Here is a 14624-nt window from a genome sequence, read left to right as displayed (position 1 = left end):
TGCCCACAACTCAGGCCCCTTCAGCCCATCAGCACCAAGGGACCTTGTCCCACAATCCCCATCCTCCCTCAGCTGATGCGTCTCCAACCATTTATAAGAGAGAAGAGAACCAGGAAGGGGGGGGTGGATAAAAAAGCAAAGCTTTGTATTGTAAAAAAGATGTGTCCCCAGGCTCCCTCCCTCCACCCCTATTAGCTGCAATTTTAAAATGCAGAGCAGGGAAGATAGGCCGAGGAGGTAGGGGAATAAGGTGACTTCAGCCTTCTTCTTTGGGCTGTGACTTGCAGGGGCGGGGACGGCTGTACTTGCTTTTGATTAGCCACCTTTACTGTGAAGGAACAGGGGGACTGAAGTGTCCTGAGGAAAACCTGGTAAATGGACTACAGAAATCAAGCCTTCAGACTGCAAGCAGCACCCCTCTCATTGTAAAGATTCAGGAGAAGAACCCACAAGGCCAAGGAGGTCTTGGCAAGTTCTGCAGCTCTAGGGAAGGATCTTGGAAGAAACTGCTAGGAGTGAGCCAAGGCTGGGCTGCTCAGCACGCAGGAATACTATACTCTCCTCCCCTCCAGCTCTCAGCTTGGTGGCCTGGCCATTAGCACCTTACTCTTTCCAGTCTGCCTTCCCACTAACCCCCAGCTCTCAGCAGTCTGGTGCTGCCCTCTTCTGGGAGCCTAATTTTCTAGGCTTTGAGAAATGGGCTGCCCCTAGGGGCACCATCCAGATTCCAGTTGAGTCCTGGGGTGAGGCTTACCTCTGTCTTCTTTGGCTAATGGATTTCTCCCATTGCCGTCCCTCCTTATCCTGAAAATGGTCCTGTCCTCTGAGAAACCCAGTAAGCTGGGATTCTTGTCCTGTTTCTCATGTCTCTAATGAACTTTCTTTTTTCACCCATGTCCACCTTCTACTATTTCATGTTCTCCTTCCCAAAGCCATAGCCATGTTCTCCTGTGTGCAGATTCATAAACACGTAAGTGCCGCGCCCCACTTCCCGGCTCCCTAGGCCTCTGTTGGCTCCAGCCGTACAGATACAGCCTGTGCTACACCCTCATCCAGGATCATGGCTCACTCTGCGCTCTCTTCCCAACTGCCCCAGATTCTCCCAAAACTTGCTTTCAAATCCTTCCAGTATGTGGACAAGGGGCCTCTTCAGGATTCATTCTTCCCTTTCATGGTAATTTTGGCTTTGAAGTCGCCAGGGATCAGGATGAGAAAGAAGAGTTCAGTGAGCAGGAATAGCAGCAGCTGGGTATCAGTGTGATGGGGGAGGTTGGGGGGAAGGCAGCCTGCCCAAAGAGGGGGCCCAATCATGGAAGTGACAGCAATTTCCTCTAGGATCCCCGACTTGGACCCCCAGGACAAGAAACACCGCCCTCTGCATTTCCAACCAGCCTATGCCTAAATTGGGGCTGTCTTAAGTGCAGGCTGCCTCCCTCTCCTGTCTTAACAGCAGTAAGACTTGGAAGGGTGCTTCTTGAGGGGAGGTGTTCTCAATTTAGAAACATCTCAGCCCATTTCGGGCAGAAAGAAAATGCGAAAGAGAATGTTCAGAGAGGGAAAGGAATGGGGCGGGGGCGGGGAAAGGCGGGGCGGCGCGGTCTCCCGGGCACAGCCCGGCGTCCCGCTCAGTCGCTGTCGCTCTTGTCCACCAGCACGGCGTCCGACTCCTCGGTGATCTCCAGCAGCGTGTGCACGTCGGGGCTGCTCCCGCGCAGCAGGTCGGTCGCCTCGCCGCGCTCTGCGCGGCCCTCCTCCTCGTCTGCGGCCACCTCCACCATCTCGGTGGCCTTCACCACCTCCACTTGGCCCTCACGGATCTTCTTGACGTGGAAGGTGAAGGGCGGCACCTTGTAGACTGCGGTCTTGGAGCGCGCGTAGACCACGTGGTCCGGCGTGAAGGACTTTCGCAGCTTGTCTCGCGAGGTCTTGAGCTTCTCGCGCCGCTCGGCCGGGACGAGGCGCGTGCCCAGCTTGTTCATGCGCTTCTCCAGGGTGTGCCGCGTCTTCTCCAGGTTCTCCTTGGTCTTGAGGCGGGTCTTCTCCAGGTTCTCGCGCGTACGCACCTTGGTCTTCTCCATCTTTTCCTTGGAGAAGGCCTTCTTGAAGTCGTCCACGCGCCGCAGGCCGCTGCGCTTGATGCGCTCGGCGCGCGACTCCTCGATGACCTCCTCCACCTCCACCGCCTCGTCAGACGACAGCTCGAGGGCCGCCGCGTCCTCCTCGGGCCGCTCGCCCTCGGCCAGCTCGTCGCCCTCCTTCTCTGGCAGCGCCTCCGACTCTTTCAGCGACTTGCCGATGCTCACTTTGGCCGGCAGTTTCACTTCATCCTAAAGGAAGAGCAGAGCGAACAGATGAGGGGGAGCAGAGCGGGAGAGCTGGGCGAACCCCGCGCGGAGCGGTGGTGATCCTGGCGAGTGCGTGGTGCCCGTGAAAGCGGCCTGGACTGCTTTGCCGTTATATCGCCAGCGCCTGGCACAGAGCTGGACACCTCGTGGGCCCTCAAGAAATATGTTTTGAATGAATAGTAAGTATTAGACGGGGCGAGGAGGGAACTGAGCCTCAGATCCAAGCCTGATCGGCGTTATTCCACTTAAGTATCTCTGCGGCCCGCCAACCCGCTCGTCGCGCCCTGCCTGCACCGGTTTCAAACCACTCCTTAGCTTTGCACAACTTAACACAACTTAACTTTGGAAGTGGGTATAGCGCCCTCTAGTGCACTGAGTCCCTCACTGCCGGAGCCAGGCCTAGAAGCATAGGCGTTTGGGCCCTTTGTTTAGGTTGAAGGGTGCGGGTAGGGGAATAGATCACAGCCACTCTGAGGCGGCCCCCAGGTAAAGTAACTTGAAGGCAAGGGAGTGCGTTTCTCAGACTTAATATCATTTCAGAAGAACCAGTTTTAGGGAAGGGGACCTGTTGCCCTTCCCTCCTCTCCCCCTACTCCCACTCTGCCCTGAATACTGTTTGGCTCAGCCAGAGTCATTCTCCACCACCAGGTAGAAATTGAGGAAGAAGCTGGCTGGGAGCCAGGGACATGTTTTCTTCCCAGCCTTAACGTTTCGTTTAATTCTGACGTCCCTGCCTTGGAATGGAAGGGAGGGACTACTTTTCCATTCTTGCTTTTTCCCCCGGAAACCAGAGCTCAGGGGGCCAGGAGTAGGACGATGGTCCCAGAATCCCTGAGATCCTGGAGCTCTGAGCCAGCTATACCCTTTTCCCCTGGGAGGACCTAGCACCGTTACCATTTTCCAATCCGGGAAGATTTTCCAAGATGCTAACTCTGGGCCAACATTTCAGAATCTCAGGATCACCTCTCCTGAGAAGACTGGGTAGACTGAGCACAGAAAGGGAAAGGGGGCATAACCCAGAATGTGAACAGGCTCTCCTCTTTGGCCCAGACTTTTTTTTTAGGAAGGAATGATAGGCAGTAGTTTTTCTTAAGGGTTTTGGGAAGACTGTTTTGCAGGATTGTAAGAAAACCCCATCTGTGAATAATGAGGCAACATGAACTGACCCCTCTGCACAGGTACACACACATTCACACACATTCACACACACACACACACACACTCACACTGGTGAGCACGCACATGCACATACACATGTATGTTGGCTGCTTGGTATCTCTGCACCACCTGCTATAGAAATTCCTTCCCCAGCCCCCAACCTCTTTCCTCTTCCCTCCTATCCACATTCCCACAGAGTTTCCTGGTTTACATTGAAAACTAGGAACACCTCCCAACTTCCTTCCCTCTCTGTCAATATCATTAGCAGGGACAAAGAGGGAATGCTGGCTCCACCTCCTCTTCCAAACTGGGCACCAGCTCTGCTGGGCACCAAGCCATCTCAGGCTCTCATTACTGGACTACACCTCCCAGCAGGCAAGGTGACCTGGGCTCAGGGCATGCTGGGACTTGTAGTCTCTACCTGCCATAGGTGGCTTGGTACTGTCATGGGCATCCTATGGCATTCTGTCCATCCCTCTGCCTCTTACCACTCACAGAGGTATTGAAAGGGTGTTTTCCTTGCTCTGAGTGTAGGAGGGCCCCAGCCTCTCTTAGCATAGCCCCTGGTTTCTAGGTGTACCCTTTGTGTCTCCTTTTGCAGTCACTTCTCCCTGCCTGCTACCCAAGTCCTCTCTTACACACCATTTTAGGACTCGCTATGATCTAAACTCTCCACTACTTCTTCATCCATCTCTACCCAGAATTTACCTGCAGCTCTAGTATCAAAAAATGTCAGCTCTGATCTCTCCTGCACAGGTTTCCAGTCTAAAAACCCACCCACGCTCCACCAAGGTTTGGAGAACGCCTCCTTTCACTAAGCTCAGACAATATGGATGAATTAAGGGAAGGATTAAGAGTGATGGGTGGGGAGTAGTCAGGAAACAGTCCCTGCTGCTGGAAAACAGATCCACATTGTCTCCCTGCCCCACGCCCAGCATCCCTGATTCTCCCCTCTGCTCCACCCCAACCCCTAAAGGCTGAGCTGGCTGGTTTTCCTGGCCTCTGGCTCCCTAGATAAAGGTCTTTGCCAGCTGAGCTTGAAATTGAACTCGATTGGGGAGAGAATTGCAGACTTCTTGTAGCCAATCCTGTCTTCCTAGTGCCTGATGAAAGGTCTCGAATACAACATCAGGGAGCAATTCCAGTGAGGGGAGGTCTATTTCCTGGATTTGGGGGTCATCTCCTGCAGTCTGGAAAGGTACCTGGGAGTATAACACCATTCCCTGCAGGCTTCCTTCAGAGTGATGGCTTACACCAGAGGAACTACCTTCTTGGTGGAAGGTCAGAGGGTAGAGGAAGAAACTATTTGACCTAAGTCCTGGATAATATCCAGTGGATTGGCTCTGGAGAGGGTGTACCACCATGACTTTAGCTTTTCCCCTCCATTAATGGATTTTGTCTTTTCTCCCTGTTTCCAAGCCAGGTTTCCCCTATGACTCACAGCTTTGGAGTGTTGTCTTGGGCCCACCCAGTTGGCCTGTTGCTATAACAACCACCAACACAATCCCAAAGCACCTCCCCCCACCCTGGGCACACTGGCCCAGCACCCTTGTCCCACCCCTACTTCCCCTGGCAGAGCTGATAAGCCAAAGGAGGGGCCTCGGGGTGGCAAGGAAGGAGAGCTCTGCTTGTTCTGTTTCTCCATTTTTATTCAACAAAACCACCAGTCCCAACAGGCTTGGTTTCCAGAGTTACCTTTAATGACCAGGTCTGAACAAAAGCGTGTACATCTTCCCCTGCCCCCCACCAAGCACACACAGTTCCCCAGCCCAGGAAGACACAGTCCTGGATGAATTTAGAGGAGCCCCAGGGTGGCTCTCAGCTCCTCCCACTCCACTCCTCAATCCTGGTAGGTAAACTTAAGATCCTCTAGTTTAGGAAGAAGCTTTTTATAGGATTATAACTTAACTGAGCACCTACTATGTGCCTGATCCTTGGCCAGGCACTTCACATTTGTCAGGGAGAAGGGACAAGTGTCATACGACTCTGGGTAGAGCCTCTCTTGACTCAGAGCTAACCAGTTTAGTCCCCAACCACTTCCCAGGACTAGCCAGAGAAGGCATTGGAGAGGTAATTCAGAGACCCAGGATCTACTTAGAGAGTATGTTAGAGGGTGCAGTCTCAGGGAGAGGTGAAAGAGGGAAAGTTCAAAACCCAGGACCTCTACTTTAGGTCACCAAGAAAAGGGAGTAAGAAACACAAAAGGTAGAAGAGTCTTTCTTTTCTGAGATAGCATGATTCTCAGCAGGGGTGATGTTGCCCCCAAGACGGTGGAAATCAGTTCTTGAGAGTAGATGTTGCAGTAGTTTGTAGTGCTCCAAAGAGTCCCCATATGTAGTATATCTGTAATGTTAAAATTTCATAGAGGAGAGGACAATTGGGGGGAGGGGGAATGTCTAAAAGGACTCCTTATGGGAAATGATCATATTTTTTAAAGAAGAGTTGAGGAACAGTGCCATAGAGAGGCCAGAAGATCCAAGCCAGAGCCACGGAAAAATGTACCCCTTCTGGCCTCTCTTGAGTTGGCAGCTGTTGGGTGCCCCGCCCAAGACAGGGTCTGGCAAACAGAAGGGATCTCTTTGCAAAACATTTTCTAAAAAAACTGGAAAAAATAAGTGTAAATGTTTTCCCCAGCTGCAGGGAGGGGGTGGAGAGGGCACAGAACAGACCCCAGGGCTGGGCCTCCTGAGGGTCCTCTCCAAAGAGGCTTTGAGCCAAACTGGCCGGTCCCTGAGGAGGAGGCCAGAGGGGGAGGGGAGGGGGACTCAGAAGCGTGGGCAGTTTCAGGCAGTCTCATGCAGGCAGCAGTGGATGCAGCTCAGGTATGGTGTCTGGGTTGTCTACTATTAAGACAGAAACCAAGAAGTAGGGGAGGGCCCCTTCCTGTCATCTCCCACCCCCATAGCCTGAACTCTACATAATACGAGAGTGTTTTCACGATATCCGTTAGTCACCCACTCACAAGGGGCAGTAGCTTGGAAGAGGCTGGTCATCCCAGAATGACCCTGGGTAAGCAGTGAGCTGGTGGTGGACGAGGGGCAGGACACCCCTCGCCCACGGCCCTGTGTGACCCAGGAGACCCTAAGTACGCCCACCGGCTGTCGGCTCCTCTACGGTGGGCAGAGGCCCAGGCTCTGGGTAATAGGGTAGTGTCCTAGGCGTCTGGTCAAAGGGTGGGAGCTCAGGCACTGTCTCAGGCTTCAGACCAAAGGGCTCAGTCTCAGGCAGAAGGTCAAAAGGCACGATCTTGGGTGTGGCCAGGTCTGAGGGTGCATTCAGCTTCTTCTTGGGCTAAGGTGAGGAAAAGGGGTTTAAGAGGGGCTTGAGATGGGTGCAGATGGGGTGAGAGGAGGAGGCCTTGGTTGGCATGCAGAGTTGGGGCTGTAAGTAGGAAGGAGGGGAGCACACAAGGATTAGGATGGAACGAAACCATGTTTTAAATGCTTCATCCAGAGGGCCCCAGGGCCTAAAAGGGTGGGAAAGACCCTAGTCCATGAATGAATAAACACAATTTAATCAGAACCCCCTCCCTCCTTCCTTCTAGAATCTTCCATGGTCTCTCATCCTTGGCCTCCTACCTTCTATCCCTTCCCAGCTGTGGTCGTGGGATGATGCTGCTGGGGTTGGAGTGATGAGGGAAAGAGGCTGCTGGGGGCGGGGAGGGAGTTTTCTAAGAAGCCACTTGTTAGACTCAAACTGGGGAGGCTCCAATGAGCAAAAGGGAAGGGGAACAACTTCACTGTCTTGAGTCAGACGCTGCTTATCCCCCCAGGCAGGGTGGGCCCAGTGACGCCCCGGATAAGGAGAGGGAGAGGCATGGCAGAGGGGCATCCTGGCTATTTCCCCTTGGCCACGTCCCCACCTCCTGCCTCCCTTGCTACACATCCCCCACCCACTCATGGGCTATCAGACACTGAGATGCACAGAGAAATCAGGACCCAAAACCAAGCTGTTTTTATGACAGGTGGGCCTATGTCCTGGGGCACCCAGCAGCAGCTCCCAACTCCCTCCTCAGTGGCTGAGCTGCCCCTCTTGCTTTGGACAATCAGGAGAAGTCAGAGGAGAAGGACATTTGGGGGCACTACCAGATTCTGGGGACAACAGTGTTGAGTAAAGCATACAGCCACAAAAACCCAAAGCAGCAGGTGCCCACCTTTCCTTAGGGTCCAGGGAAAAGGTAGGAATGGCAAGGAGGCTGAGGAGAAAGGAGCCAACATGGTCCTGTCTTAGCCAGGGAGCTCCCCTCCTTATTCCCTGCACCCCTACCCTCCACTGCCATTAGGCCATTGCCTCTGCTTCAGCACTATGAGGCTGAGCAGCTAATGGCCACCAACCCTAGCCACTGAGCCAACACTGTGCACGCGCGCGCGCACACACACACACAGAGTAGTCCCAGGGCTAGGACTGCACAACTATCTCCCTCAGAGAATGAAGGAGCCAGAACTACCCTAGGTTGGGGCTAGCTCCCCACTAATTTCTGCTGCAGAGTCGGGGAATGGAAGGAGGCAGGCAGCAGAAAGTATAGCAGAAGAAGCGGTACACCTGGGTTCTGGCCCCAGCTTTGACCCCCCAAACACTTGAGTGACAGTAGGCAAGGGATTTCTTCTCTCTGGGCCTCAGCTTCCTCCACTGCATAATGAAAGAGCTGCAGTTGATTATCTCCAAGGCATCTTCCAGCTCAAAAAGTCTACAGTGACAGAATGATTAAATACTCACAATGGTACAGTTCAAACAAACAAAAAAAAGGAACAAACCACCACACATCTCTGTGGTTGGTTGCCTAGCAACAATATTCCCTCTCATCTCCCTATCAGTTGCCCACTCTGTGCCATCTCTTCCCTTTTTGATTTTGACCTTTACAATAGTCAGACTTTATTTACTTTAAAATCAGAGAGAGGAGTATGATTTCCTTTGGTTTTAAGAATACCCCTAAAAATATGCTCCCATGCTCCCAGCTTTGAATGCTGTGACCAGGAAAAATTACCCAAACTCAGCTTTTCGGAGGAAGGGTGTGGTAAGCACTTTCTCCACTAGGCTTAGGGAGTGAGAGGGACCAGAGCCCCAAGTAGGGAAGAGTTTTGCACAAAAGTGTGGCATTCTTCTGAAACAAGGTAGCCCTGATTTGCTTTGAGTCCAGGAAGGAGCTATAGGTTGGGTTAGGATTTGGGGAGGAGAAGCCAGCAGGCCCTCATTCCAGCCCTGGTGTCTCCTCCCCTTTAATTCCCATGAGCCACCTAAGCCCTTAAATGCTTCCTCGTCTTGTCCTCAGGCCCTTGGAGCAGATCTGATGGGTCTACGTGTAGGTCACTAAGTGCTTCATGAAAAGTATGGAAGACGTTTATTTCCATTTTAGCTTTCTTTCTGGATTCTAAAAGAACTCTAATAATTTCCAAATCAATAGTTGTCTGGGAGAATTGGCTCTTTAATGACCACAGCTCCTCCTGTTTGCCTGGTCCCAGAGTCTGCCTGATCTTCTCAGCAGTTCTCTATCCACTGACCCCCCGCTACTAGTAGAATTCACTTCTCTCCTTCACTAGCTGTTGCTTACCTAGGAGTTGCCTGGGATGGGATTCCAAACTGCTAGTTTTTGTTTGGGAGACAAGGAGGGAAATGCCGAAAGACAGTAATGACTCAGAAGTGAGTTCAAGGTGAGGGCTTTGATATCCTGCAGAGGGAGGGGCTGACTGTGTGTGTGTGTGTGTGTGTGTGTGTGTGTGTGTGTGTGTGTGTGTGTGTGTGTGTGTGTGTGTGTGTGTGTGTGTGTTGGGGAGGGGCTGACTGTGTGTGTGTGTGTGTGTGTGTTGGGGAGGGGCTGACTGTGTGTGTGTGTGTGTGTGTGTTGGGGAGGGGCTGACTGTGTGTGTGTGTGTGTGTGTTGGGGAGGGGCTGACTGTGTGTGTGTGTGTGTGTGTGTGTGTTAAACTTAACCTATGAAATCATGTCTAGCAGTTCACTGACACAAAGGGATTCCCTCCTTTATCCTCCAGGAAGAAGGTTATGGGAGGCCAGATGGTCTGATCCCACAGCTGGGGCCTTCCCACCCTTTCATGCTCCTTCCACTCCACCCCCCCCCCCCGGGCTTGCCACATCATCACCTCCCACATCTGCAGTGGGGAAATGCAGCATCCCCTCCTCAGTTCCCACACTGGAAAACTCACACCATCCCAGGAGGCCTTTTCCCAAATCTCTCTGCCTGGCCACCCAAACATCCTACCGCCTCAGCCTGAGTTGATAGTAAATGTTGCCACCCCTAATCTTCCCTATTAGGCCTGCCAAGGCACAGAGCTATTTTTACCTCATTCTCTTCCCAGGCCTGCAGCCCTCAGGGAGGAGCAGCCTCTGCTTTCCTCCAGCAGCTGAGTACCCCACCCCCTTCCCCCCACCTGGAACATCTGCTTTGCAGCTCAGGGAAGTTCTGCTTCCCTGAGCCCCACCCCTGTTGCTGGAATGTTTTCCTTACCTCTGAGCTCCTCTACGGGGTGGGACCACTTTAGCTGTTAGTTATTTCCCCTGTGGTTTAGGGGCTCAGGGTCCCCACCTTGAGCCATTCCTTCTCCTGCAACTCTGTCCCCCACTGGCCTTGATGTAGTCAGAGCCACCCGGTGATTAGACCTTACCATCACCACACACAATGCACAGGCACAGATCTGCTAACTGCCGAGAAGCAGTAACAGACATGCCATTGGCATCTGCACAAAAGTCTGTCTCTCTATAACGGTCCTCTCAGAATCTCCGTCTTCGACATAGGGAGGTTTATCTCCAGACTGAGAACTTTCCCAGGTCCTGTGGTCTGGGACATTTAGAGTGAGATGGGTCACCCATCCAAGTCCTTCATGGCACTCCTCTACCACGCCAGGCTCTGGAGAAAAGATAGAGCTGGCTTGCTGTCCCAGACCCCTGCCTTGTTCTCCTTTCTTTGATGAACCCCAGTGCTAGGCAGGTCTCTTAAAAAAATCTCACACTCACCCCCCATCCTACTTCCTTTCAGCAGTGAGGTTAAGTAGAAACAATTCTAGGCAAATATTTTCTACCAGATAGTGCTGTATGGGGGAAAGCAAACTGCTTAAAGGCCAAGTACCTCTTGGGAGGAGACCCTGGGCATTGGGAGTAGGGGGAGAGAACCGCTTTAGCCTCTGCTCCACCACCATCACCTCCTCAGATAAGTGCCAGCTCACTTAGGTCCACTGCCCCCAAACTTACTTGTCCCAGTCTGCATTTCTTTCGGCTGTACCAAATTGACCAAGCCAAGGACTTCACCGCATCCCTGATGTACACACAGAACCCAGCTTGACCAGGGCCTCTGAGCAGTCAGTGAAACCACAACTCCCTAACAGAGGCCTCTTCCCTGGGGTGTAGTTGGGGGTGGGGTGGGGTGTCTGGGCTTCTTTTCTTTCCATTCCCTTCAGTAGGGAGAAGAAGGGGAAGAGGGATCATTGACCAACTCCTCCACCCCCACAAGCTCACCTCCTTGGGTGGGAACGTCAACCGGGCCCTCAGAAGCAGGAAGGAGAAGAGGCTGGGCGCATTCCCATCCCGCTGAAGATTGCTGAGCACTCATCTCAGACCCACCCTTAATGGGAATAGGAAGGGGGCGTGGAGAGGAGCAGAACACTGAGATCCCCCGGTTTACTTGGGGTTACGATACAAAAACTCCATTTTTATCCAGGCGGGAGGAATAGGGGAGAGGAAAGCAACAAGCTGCCTGGGCGGAGCCTGGGGCGCGCCAGTCTCCTCCCGGCTGTCCTCCCGCCTGTCCTCCAGTTCCTCGGCCGCCCCCGCAGGTATGCGGGGTGATTCACCGTGCCCAGGCCGCAGGCTGGGCAGGGGCTGTTTCTGCCGTCCACCAGCCCCTCCAGCACTCTTCATGCCGCCGGCCACCACCCTCCCGCCGACTTCTTCCAACAGGCCGAGGGTAACCTCACGCCGCGGGCTAGGGTGTCCCCAAGGGCAGAAAGTGCCGGGAAGCGGAGGCAGATTGCAGCAAGAGGCCGGAGTAGGCAGTGGTGGCTGATGCGGGGGCACGGGGTCCGCGGGGGCGTGCTGGCAGTCGCGTCCCTTGCCTGGCTCAGCCCCTGCGGTGCGTGCCTGAGCCCTGAATCACCCGCTATATCGGGCGGGCAGCGCCGGAGGCCCCAAACCCGGGTCGCACCGCCAGTGTCCGCTTACAGCGGGCCCCAACGGCCGCCAGGCACTCCGGCTCTCCCCAAAACTTCCTCCAAGTAGGAAGACTTTTGACAGCCAAGTCGGGAGCGTTCTGTGAGTGACAGTGTCCCCAAGTCCAGCCCCCTAACTCGGTTCCACTTCGCGTTTGACCCCGTAGAGAAGGGGCTGGGTGAGGAGGCGCGGGGGGCCGAGCGCACCTCTCTGCTCGGCGCTCTCGGGGAGCCCGTCGCCCACCCTACCCCAGCAGCGCTCGCCGAAAGGAAAGTGGGTTCCCTGAGCCGGATCAGAGGGGCAGGAGAGCCGCGCCGCGGGCATGCCCCCCTCCCCAGCCCCAGTCGGGGGACAGCGGGCCAGGCGCGAGCCTCTGGGCGCGGTCGGCCCGCCAACTCACCTGGTAGATCATGACTTTAAAGTTGCGGCGCCGCAGGAGCTCGGCCTCGTTGACCTCCAGCTTCTTGATCTGGCCGGCCTGGCGCTCCAGGCTGCCGCGCACAGTCTTCACGTTGACGCTGACCTTGCGAACCTTCTCCAGCAACTTGCTCACGGTGTTGCTGGTGGTGGCGTGTGCCTTGCCGAGCTTGCTCAACTCGCCTTGGATGCTCTGCACGGCGCCCTCCATCTCCGCCTGCCGCTCCTCCAGCTGCGCTTGGGTCAGCTGGATCTGGTCGACGGCGCCGATGATTTTGTCCAGAAGGCTCAGTACCAGCACGCCGTTCACCTGGTCCGATTTGATCAGCTCCTCAGAGCCGGCCCCCGACGGCTCCTCCGCCGCCGGAGCCCCCATGGTGGAGGACCCCTGGTCCCCGGCATCGGAGTACCCGGAAAGCGGTTGCTCGATGATGTGGAGCTGGGTGTCCTCCATGGCTGCCCGGAGCCGTGCGGGGCCGGCCGGGTGGAGCTGGAGCTGGAGCTAGAGCGGGAGACCGGGAAAAGAGGAAGAGCACGAGGGGGGAGATCGAGAGAGAGCAGAGAGCGGAGGAAACTCTAGCCACGTCCGTGCGCACCGGGACTGTGGCCAGAACTGTGGGGCGGGGGATCGGTGAGTTCCCCAGCTCCCAGGCCAAACCCGGGAATCTCGTCGCCCATTGGCTGGCCCGACCCCAGAAAGGGAGGGACCGGGGCAGAAGGGGAGACCGATGCTGAGGAAGGGGGGGCAACCCAGGGGACCCAAGAGCCGAGCGCCCCACCCTTCCCGGGATGGTTGGAATAGTTGGAGCGGGAGACTAGGGCCTCCGTTGGCTGCGGAGGCGGCGGTGGCCAGACTAGGGCGGAGGAATGTGAACTGGAGATAGGAAACAGGTCCTAGAATGTTGCTCTACTTTTCTCTCTCGCTCTTTTTGCTCATCCGGAAACCCCTCCTTATCCTTGTAAGTTCTAGAGCGGGTCGTCAGGTGGGACAGGAGATCCTGAAATTACGTGCAAAATATTGTATTGTATTTGTCTGTGTCCAGTTTTTGAGAGGGAAAAGATCCCTGACTTCCACAGTTTTTTCGAAGGGGCCTCTTACTATCCACCCTACCAAGTTACTGACCACTGTTCTAGAAGTTTGAGGGGTCGTTTGCAGAAGAGAAGGGAGAACTTAAGTTAAAGTCACAGTGGTGGTGAGGGGCTGCCGAGTTCCTCTAAGTTCCTTTTAGAATTATTCTAACAGAGTAGGATTAAGATGGGCGATAAAACAAAAACTAAAGACTTTTACTCAGCTGTCACCTCTCTCTAAAAATCACCTTTCCTTGGGTTCCCACCTTCCCCAGAGGTCTGGCTGACACTAACCTCTAAGCAGGATCCAGGAGTGCATCCATCCCTCTAGAGCCCAAAGACTTGCGCTCAGCAATCAGAGGTATGAAACTCCACCTCCTCACTTGACAGACCTGAAACGGAGGGTCTGGAGAAGGCAGGTGACTTGCCAGGTTACCAGCAGGTTAGCATTGGCTTGGTGCTCAAACCAGGTGCCAGGACTTCTCTCTTGCATTTCCCACTATAGCATGCTGTACCTTTCATTGGGACAGGGAGGGGCAGATGCCCCCACCCATATGTTCTGGGAGCTGATGACTTGAGGATTAACTACAAACATATTTTCAACCATGATATGGGTACCAGGGAGCAGGCAGCTCTGAGCAGGATCAAGGAGGGCCCTTAGCGCAGACATCCAGGGAAGAGAGACTGCCCATGCTCCCCCATCTTGCTCCCTTGTTGTCCCTGGAGCTGTGAGGTCCCTGAAGCAGCACCAGCCCCCTTTCCCCCAGAAAATCTGCAAACCTTTCCTCTGGTTAGGAAACCAAGCTTGGGTTTCCCCAGCTGGATAGGATGATGGTCTTGGCAAAAGGTCACTGCTAGTCTGGCATGCGTTATCATTAAGAAGAGTGAAAAACTTCTTGGTGGGGACCTCAGGCCCCATTAATCCAGTCAGAGAACCCCCCCAACCCAGAAAGGAGCTAAAAAGCTCACTGTCTGGGATAGTCTAGAATCATCTGGGATTGCCTGGGATAATCTGAAATAGCCCCAACAGCTATTGAACAAAATATTTCCCCTGAAACTTCAATAGCTGTTTCCACAGAAACAAGTGGCTTTCTTGTCTGACAGTCAAATAGAATGGACTGGTATGTAAAATCACATGTACATATATGCCAGAACTGACTATTACCAATTTATTTTAGAATTTGAGAGAAAATATGTTATAGCAGTTTGAGCGCCTTCCATTGAGGATTGATAAGACTTCTAGAAAAAACCAAGAGTGACAGTAAAGAAACTTACTTTAAAAAAAATTGATTAGATTATTTCATAGGTGACACATAAGGTACAAACTGCAAATATCTCACAAAGAAATATAGTGAAAAGAAATATTCTTTCTACCCCTGCCTGCAGCAAGCAAATTTCTGGCTCAGGAGACAACAATTTTTATTATTTTCTTGTGGAATCTTCTGTAGAAAGTCTCTGCACATATGATATAGATATAGATAT

The 14624-nt window shown here is 53.7% G+C and overlaps 1 protein-coding gene across 2 annotated transcripts; it reads right to left on the bottom strand.

The window, feature by feature from the left end:
* Positions 1 to 1488: 1488 nt before the first annotated feature.
* On the bottom strand, positions 1489 to 12967 carry CAVIN1 (caveolae associated protein 1). Of its 2 annotated transcripts, none has more exons than XM_006199232.4 (2): positions 12058 to 12967; positions 1489 to 2327 (listed from the first exon to the last, which is right to left on the bottom strand). In XM_006199232.4, the coding sequence occupies exons 1-2, from the start codon at positions 12526 to 12528 to the stop codon at positions 1626 to 1628; spliced, it is 1173 nt and encodes a 390-aa protein (XP_006199294.1). In that variant the 5' UTR covers positions 12529 to 12967; the 3' UTR covers positions 1489 to 1625. The 2 variants fall into 2 exon arrangements, with proteins under 2 accessions (XP_006199294.1, XP_006199296.1); XM_006199234.4 differs by lacking the exon at positions 1489 to 2327 and adding an exon at positions 6283 to 6794 and having other exon boundaries at positions 12058 to 12668.
* Positions 12968 to 14624: the final 1657 nt, after the last annotated feature.

This window comes from Vicugna pacos, chromosome 16 (assembly GCF_048564905.1).
Source record: "Vicugna pacos chromosome 16, VicPac4, whole genome shotgun sequence".
NCBI classification, from domain to species: Eukaryota; Metazoa; Chordata; class Mammalia; order Artiodactyla; family Camelidae; genus Vicugna; species Vicugna pacos.
This window is presented reverse-complemented; position numbering and strand designations above follow the sequence as displayed.

Coding starts and splice junctions, on each gene's coding strand:
- CAVIN1 (XM_006199232.4), bottom strand. CDS start 12,528: ATGGAGGACACCCAGCTCCACATCATCGAGCAACCGCTTTCCGGGTAC. Junction 2,328..12,057: donor TTAAAGTCATGATCTACCAG/GTGAGTTGGCGG, acceptor CTCTTCCTTTAG/GATGAAGTGAAACTGCCGGC.